Source organism: Azolla caroliniana, unplaced genomic scaffold, assembly GCF_043228905.1.
Source record: "Azolla caroliniana isolate FFs.n. ecotype wild unplaced genomic scaffold, voAzoCaro1.0.p SCAF_15, whole genome shotgun sequence".
Classification (NCBI taxonomy): Eukaryota; Viridiplantae; Streptophyta; class Polypodiopsida; order Salviniales; family Salviniaceae; genus Azolla; species Azolla caroliniana.
The window spans coordinates 6,183,000-6,191,274 of record NW_028230450.1 but is presented as its reverse complement, the minus strand read 5'-3'; the positions used below and the strand labels follow the sequence as shown (position 1 = coordinate 6,191,274).

Sequence of the window (8,275 nt, the reverse complement as noted above, 5' to 3'; positions counted from 1 at the left end):
AAAGAGCGATTAGATATTAATCTAGATCACTAATCACATATCAATATAATCTCTAGATAGAGCTGATAGGCTATGCTCTTCTTCTATATATACATACATAATCCAAAATGATTGAGAGGCATGAATTTAACTAAAGCTTAAGACTCTAATAAGATAGGTAGGTATAGCATGACTCATTACGTCCATGAGTTCATAAATAACAATCTATTATGTTTATTCTGGTTGTAATCAATTTGTGTCATCATATAAGTTAGAAGGCGTTAATCTTCTCTTTCCTTTCTGGCTATGGCGACCTCTACTCTTATCTCTGCTTCCTCATATCGTGTCGCAATTAAATATTCGCCTCAATCCAATCCTCTCCGCACTAAATATTCACCTCAATCTGATCCTCCCCACAGCTTGAGGATCACATCGTCTTCCTCCCCATCCCCGTCTTCACAGAATCCTTCTGCGGAGAAGAAGAGCGACCCTTTCGCTGTAAAGAAGGTGTATAGAGACTCCCCTCTCGACCTCCTTTTCATCAATGGATGCCGACAGGTCTACGGCCGCCTTGCCAACTGGCAGGTGAGCCAATCTACTTCATCCAGCTAGGGTTATTTCTGTGGGTTTCAAAAATGTTTGATTTATTTATGCAACGAGGAATATTTTGCATTTGTGGAGAAACCATGGTTATTCATCTCGGCATTAAATGAAATATTCGGAGTAACTTATTTAGAATGTGTATTCTTGTCCCTGTCATGACAGTAAGTTGAACCTGATCTGCAGTCTCCACGAAGCTACGAGGAAGGTTATCTTGGCATGGTAGAAGTCTCACATGCTTTGATGCGAAGCAGATCTGCAGATGAGCAAACTGAATCAGTCATTAAGGTCATGCCTATTACCATGGTTAAAAAGCGTATTCATGATTAATCTTCATATATATATACATACATACATACATACATATATATATGTATGTATGTATGTATGTATGTATCTATATGTATGTATATTTGTGGGTATATGGGTCTGTGGGTATCAGTATTTACGTATAGACATGTGTATGTGTATAGGGAAGATTCCATCAAGGTCATTCCTATCACCATGGTTAAAGAGTCATATGTAGGTATATTTGTGAATTTATGCATGGATAGGTATGAAGGTAGGTGCACCATGAGCAGCTACAAACAGCCTGGAAAACGATTGTGACGTTGAAATTATTGAAACTTGTAAGTGTATCCCAAACTTTTAGTGACATTAATTTGACGCCCAAGGACATTTTGTGTATGTAGTTGGTGGAATTGCAATGCTTCACAAACAAGAAATGGATATCTAGTATTTGAGTGATGCATACGAGTAAGTAGGGATGCATACGAGTAAGTAGGGTTAATCAGAGGAAGGATAGAAGCACAGAAACTTGATTGTGTGGACTGAAATATACTTGAGATTGAGGTTCTTTGTATGTGTATGACTAAATCTCCCAACCAAAGCTGAGCCTTATAGATTCTCTAAAACTGGAAACAATGTTGTTTGGTAACACCCAAACTAATTCAAGCTTATCCACATACACACACACCCACCCACCCACCCACCCACCCACCCACATTTTTAGCTTATCTCTACCTAATGATTCTTTTGTGTATATTAGAATTCCTTACAATTTACCTTAGTGTAATTTTTAGGAATTTAGAATTTTTATTGTCCATAAAGAGGCCAATTTTCAGCTATGGGACTGGAGTATACAGGTGCTCTTGATATGTGTCTCTTTCCTAAAAAGGGGTATTCATACATTGAAGCACAAAGTCTCTATGTGTGAATAAGGCATACACATGCGAGTTCAACCTTCTAGGTGGTGTCTTAAGTATGGCACTTAAGTTATCACTCCCGCTTAATATGTCATCATATCTTGAACGAATTGCGCTATATGCCGAGCATGTGAAGAGCAAGTGACATTCATCCTCTACCATGCCTTTGTTGCATACTTTACATGCCTTCAAATTTGTTACATTTTGACACCATGATGCAACTTCAATACCTAGCTTGTGAGATTGAGTGCGAAGTAGTGTGAGGCCTCTACGAGTAGTACTACTCATATTGGTAATGAGATAAGGTTGGATACGATCAATAGGCATTCTTGCCTTATGTTTAGACCAACATTCAGGGTTGATATTTGCAATGTAGTATTCTAGCTTCCCACTTCATCATTCCACCAACCTTTCCTCAATCATTACATAATGCATAGCATCGCTTGAGAGCTCTAAAAGATCATCCACACCCCATCTTCTAAACCATTTTCTCATGTCAACAACCCAACCGGATGAGAGAATTTTACTGTTATGTTTCTTTTGTAGCTTAAATCTAACATTCCAAGCAAGATTTGGTAATTTATGATTTGGCATATTCTTGACTTTTGTAATGTATCTATATACTCTTGGGAGTGCCAATATCTCTATGGGCCGAACACCTGTTTCCAAGATCATAACCTGATAGGAGGTAGTGCATTTAACTCCTAATTGCCACCTTAAAAACATCTTTTGAATTTTTTCAATCTCATTCCATGCATTAAGAGAGATGGTGCCACCCCATATTTCTACTCCATAAAGCAATACTTGAGTTATCATGGCATTGAACAACATTAGTTTTACTTCCCATCCACAAGTATCACTTTGGTTGCATTGGTTCTCCAAAAGGTAATACAATTCCCAACTGGCTTGAAGCCTAGAATCAAAGCATGCACTCCATTTATTTGTGGCGCGTACCAAGATAATTAAAACTTTGAACAACTTGTATACGTTCACCTCTATATGTGAGCATAGGGTAATGATAGGGTTGGATGGTTTGCATTGCCATCATCTTTGTTTTCTCCACATTCACTACTAGTCCACTACTATGACAAAATTCTTCTAATACCCCAAGTAAATGTTGCATACTATCAACATCATATGAGAGGAATACCACATCATCTGCATATAAAAGCAATAAGATAACATGTTGCATCAATTTGGGGGCATTCATTCCTTCTTCTCTTGCAACCTTATTCACTACTTCTAATTTATCAATACATAAGCCAAAGAGTGTGGTAGTGGACATCCTTGCTTGACCCCCATGTTACTTAAAAGGTGCTTTGAGAATCCACTATCCATTTTTAGTTGACATTTAACTTGTTCATATATGCGTGCAACAACAACTCGGTACTCTAATGGCTTGTCAATCTCTACCATTCTATTCCAAAGCTCACTTCATGGTACGGTATCAAATGGGAGAGAGAAGAGGGGGAGATGATAAGCTCACTTGTTCATATAGTAGAGGGAAGAGAGGGAGATAATAATCTCACTTGTTCATATAAGAGAGGGTGATAATAAGTGAACAAGGAGAATTTCTGATGCAATATGTGAAGATTTATCTTTCTACAGCCCCCATGATTGCGATTATATGGTTCACGTTGTTAGCTGGTTTGTTGATAAAAATAAATCGTTTTCTCCAGATGCCTTAGTTTTCCAATTCCTACGCATGTGGATATATGTGTATATGCGCTCTTATGTATGTGTATGTATGTATGAATGACCCCAATACCAATGTAGAGACACTAAACATATGTTTATTAATCAGTCTAAACATTAGTTTTGCAAAACAAAACAAAATTAAAACCTAGTATGAGAACAAATTTGTCACACCTAAAGTAAACATAAAAGAATATATATATATATATATATATTATATGGCTATAGCACAGAGTAAAACAAAAATCCATTACAAAAATGAAATTCTCGTTGTGTCTCACTTTAGATAAGTAAACAAGGTTACAAAAGGACCTCATGCTGCTAAAGGGAATAAAAACAATATATGGATGGAAATTTTTAACATAAATTGTTGACTGTTTCCCAAATATTAGAAGTTGATGTTTAGAATGAATGAAATTAAGCTCAAGATAACCATGGTGATCAGTGTTAATGTAAACCTTGTGAAACCAGCCCCACTTTCTAAATAGGTAAGTATAAACAATATTAACATCTTGAAAATAACACGTGCCAAAAATTAGTTTTATATGGGCAAACTCTTTTGTAACAACCAGAGAAAATGGATTATGACATAAGATTCATGTGTATGTGCGTCTAAGTATGTATCAGCGAAAATCATGTTCACTGTATATACCATGGTTAAAGAATGTTCACTATTTAGCTTCACATACATATCTGTACGTTTGTGGTGTATGTGCACAGATGTAAATATTATGTTGACTTTTACATAGGCTGTATCAAAGGTTCAAGCTTGATTTATGATTAACTTTCATGTGTGTCTATATATGTGTAAGGTCATGTCTTTTATCACTGCTAGAGTATGTTCATTATTAAGCGTTATTTATTTACATTGATGTTTAACTCTCAAAAGATAGGGTTTTCCAAAAATCTCCAGCTTAGTTCATGATTATTCTTCATAGACTTCTATATATAAAATATCATATCTATAACCATTGTTAATCAATGTTCATCTCTAACCTTCTTATGCACATGTGTATTAAAGTCTTGAGAAGCTGTATCAAATGTAGGGTTTTCCAAAGGTTCCTGATTGGTTCCGGAAGCTGTTTCCTTACTCCGATTGGGGAGCTGAGTTGAATGCTCGAATCACGCCCCTTTTCTTTCAATGGCTTGTTGGGCCTTGCAAGGTACCTTCCAAAACTTAGTTCAAATAAATAACAAATGACATGTGCCATCACATGTAGAATATACCATTATCACATCCGGAGTTTGTAATTCCTTTATAGTTGAGGAAGGGAAAATTGTTGGTTCAATCAACATGTTCCATGGACTGTTAGGTGTGGAATACAGATGTATACCATTGTAATTAGCAGTCAATACAAAGACTAGAGAATAGGCCTATTTGCTTGTAGATGGCTTTGTTCATGCTGTAGCGTGTTCTTGGGCCATCATGGGAAAGTTAATGCCAGCTTTGCTGCTGCTATGTTGCACTTATGGATATGATTGGGTAACCAGATGTCTGCATATTAATGGCACACATGAAACACTTTACCTACTTGAGGCCTGACTTTTAAAGAAAGAAATTCAGAGGGATATTTTCTGTTGGGCTTTTGTCCTGTAATATTCACTAAATATGACTGAGGTTGATGATTGAAGTGTTTACAGCCAAAGAAATATAACGTTTCGAGTCTTCAGCCACATTTCTATTGAAGTGATAAGTATCATCTATCCTCATTGTTTCAAGGAGTCAGGTGTGGTATTATATATGAAAACTCTGGGTTTCTGAACTCTACTTCTTCTATAATCTGTACCTGTATGCACTAGTTGCATGGTTCAATCTAAAAAATTCTATGGTTCGGAGACGAGGCCTAGAGTTTATGGATATATATAAAGGGTTATTCGTATACCACAACTTCACGTCGAACAATCATAGGAAAGACTGGGAGTAAGGAATGGGAGACTGGCCAGTATGAACCATGGCATAACAGCTTGGTACTTTTTGTGTACATTCCTTCACTCTACTTTCTGTATTATTTCATTCTTGTTATAATAGTTTGGTAACTGGTCACAATTTCACCAAAATCTATTGTTTGGAGACAAGTCCTAGAGTTTATGAATATATATAAAGAGTTATTTGTATACCACGACTTCACTTCAAACAACCATAGGAAAGAGTGCGAGTAAGGAATGGGAGACTGGCCAGTATGAACAATGGCGTAACAGCTTGTTACTTGTTGTGTACATTCCTTCACTCTATTCTCTGTATTACTCCATTCTTGTAATAATAGTGGTTGCCTCAGGAAATAATGTTGAGAAATTGATTATCTGGCCTTTATTATGCATTCTTTCTGGATTACAGTTTTAATAGGCATAGTCACAACTGTGTCAAATGTAAATATTTTGTCGATTATATTTTTTGTAATTGCAGCAACTTATTGTACTGTACTTCTGCAGTTAGAAGGTTATAGATAGGGTCTTATGCATTTGGTTACTCCCATCTCTGAAATATATTATTCTGGTATACTGTGGCCAGGTTATTGAAGTTGATATTGAAGGCAAAGTCTTGAAGAGTGGCGTGGAGATTGAGAAGTGCCGGTACCTTGAAACAAGTGGTTGTACTGGGATGTGTGTAAATCTGTGCAAAAGACCAACCCAGTATTTCTTCACAAATCAACTCGGGTAGGGCTTGCATTTGGTAAAGGTTTATATGGATGAGCATTCATTCATAATGAAAGCTTTCTATGGGACGAACATTCACTGAAGAAACCTTAGAACTTCCATTTATAACAAAGCATTACTATGGATGAACCTTTCATTCAAAATAAAATATTTTTATGGGTGCATTTTTCACGAAAAAAGCTTTCTTATGAAAAACTTTTTTCCATTATGCGACCTCCATTAACATGTCTCGAGGTGAACTTGTTTTTGCAGCATGCCATTAACAATGGAACCAAACTTTGAGGATTTGAGCTGTAAAATGATATTTGGGAAGATACCTCCAGTTCTGGAGGAGGATCCTGCCCTACAAAAAGGATGTTTTCTTTCTTGCCCCTCAGCAAGTATTTCAGCTGAAAGGTGCCCGAAGCTTCTTTAACTCCATATCTGTGATATATTCTAATCCATTGTATTATGTGAATCTCCTGATTATTCTCATTAATTGAACAAAAAATTTGAGTAAACTGTGAAACCAGAAAAGTTGTTGCGCTTTTGTCATATATCCATTTTATGTCTATACTTTTTTTGATAATATTTGCTGACGAATTGATATTCTTATCAAAGTCTCTAATTTCATAGTCATGTTTGTGTGTATGCAAACCCACCCGTGTTAAAGATTCCACTGTTAATCCTACTATTTTCCAATTTGCTTTGCTGCCTTATCAACGTCAACTTCCCAATCTTCTTTGATGTTTAGTCTTCTAGACCAAAGATACATACATCCTGGTTGATGGATATACTAGCTTCTATTCCTGATAGCATTTCCTTCTAACGAGTGTTGTGTTGAGTAAACCTAAATGGTATGGATGTGCATTTGTATGCAGGTATACCCTATACAATCAAGTGGACACTGTAAATTTCTCAACTTCATCTCCTCATTTAGATCTCCCATTTGTATGTGTATGCATAGATTGACCCATGCGTGAAATTCGTAGTATTCGACATCCGTAATATTCGTAAAATTCAAGAATACAAAATGACCCCAAGAATATTACAGAACCATTTGTTTATTTATTTATTATTTATTATTTAAAAAACAAATATTTTTTCATCTACTATATAAGAATATTACTAGTCTAAGGTTCCCTTTTTAATGTCAAGAGAGTAAAGAGTGGGGATATAATGAACCTTTTATTTATTCTATTTATTATATATATATATATATATTGTTTTATTAAAAAATAAAACATATACATTTAAGTTTTATATATATTATAAAAGTATTATGAGTGTGAACTCCCATTTTTAATGTGAGATAAAAATATAAAATTTATGGGAACCTTTTATTAATTTAATTAATTAATTAATTAATTAATTAATTAATTAATTAATTAAAAAATAAAACAAATATATTTAAGTTTTATATATATTATAAAAATATTATTAGTATGAGTTCCCCTTTTAATAATAAAAATATCATTTTTTGTGGGAGAGTAAAAAGTGGGGAATTAATGAACCTTATATTTATTATTTATTATTATTTTTATATTTATTAAAAATAAATCAAATACTTTTAAATTTAAAATTTTCCTCTATTATATAAAAATATTATTTCATGTAAGTCTCCTTTTTAATGTAAAGTTCAATATCCCCTATTTAATGTGAAAGTCTCTTTGTTATATTATATATATATTAGAAACTAAAAAGTATGAAATCTTTTTTTTTTCTTTTTTTTAACGAATATTTTTTCATGCATTTTTATGCGTATCTGTATGCATTCGTTTGGTAACCCCCACGAATGCGAATATGTCAATCTATGTGTGTGTATGCTGCGTGGTTGGGACAATATAAGATATTACCTCTCTTTGGTCCTCACAAGCACTAATCAATGTGGATCTGAACATGGAATTTCTCATTCTCTTGTTTGGGATGCAATATATATATATATATATATATATATATATTGTTTTCACATTCAATATACTGCATTCGTTCAAAAAGGGCAAACATTGCTTTGGTTGTTGTGAAAGGAAAAAATGAGAAAACGAGATATTGAGCTAGGGCAGGACAATAAATGAAGATGGTGAATTTAATTACCCTGTATATACCAGAAAAAGTGGAGTTTGTGGTGGAATGGGACAGGAAGATGAAATGAGAAATAGTAT

General features: G+C 34.5%; 1 protein-coding gene across 1 annotated transcript; it reads left to right on the top strand.

The window, feature by feature from the left end:
- Positions 1 to 251: 251 nt before the first annotated feature.
- LOC147854492 (beta-carotene isomerase D27, chloroplastic-like) lies at positions 252 to 6,752 on the top strand. The gene is made up of 5 exons (XM_087331689.1): positions 252 to 564; positions 766 to 867; positions 4,526 to 4,642; positions 5,989 to 6,134; positions 6,387 to 6,752. Exons 1-5 carry the CDS (start codon positions 286 to 288, stop codon positions 6,547 to 6,549), a joined length of 807 nt encoding a protein of 268 aa, XP_087187815.1. The 5' UTR covers positions 252 to 285; the 3' UTR covers positions 6,550 to 6,752.
- The last annotated feature ends 1,523 nt before the right edge of the window (positions 6,753 to 8,275 follow it).

Bases quoted from the DNA above. Each gene is read 5' to 3' on its own strand.
- LOC147854492 (XM_087331689.1), top strand. From the start codon at position 286: ATGGCGACCTCTACTCTTATCTCTGCTTCCTCATATCGTGTCGCAATT. The intron at 868-4,525 runs GTCATGCCTATT...TATCAAATGTAG, and splicing joins AAACTGAATCAGTCATTAAG to GGTTTTCCAAAGGTTCCTGA. The intron at 4,643-5,988 runs GTACCTTCCAAA...TACTGTGGCCAG, and splicing joins GGCTTGTTGGGCCTTGCAAG to GTTATTGAAGTTGATATTGA.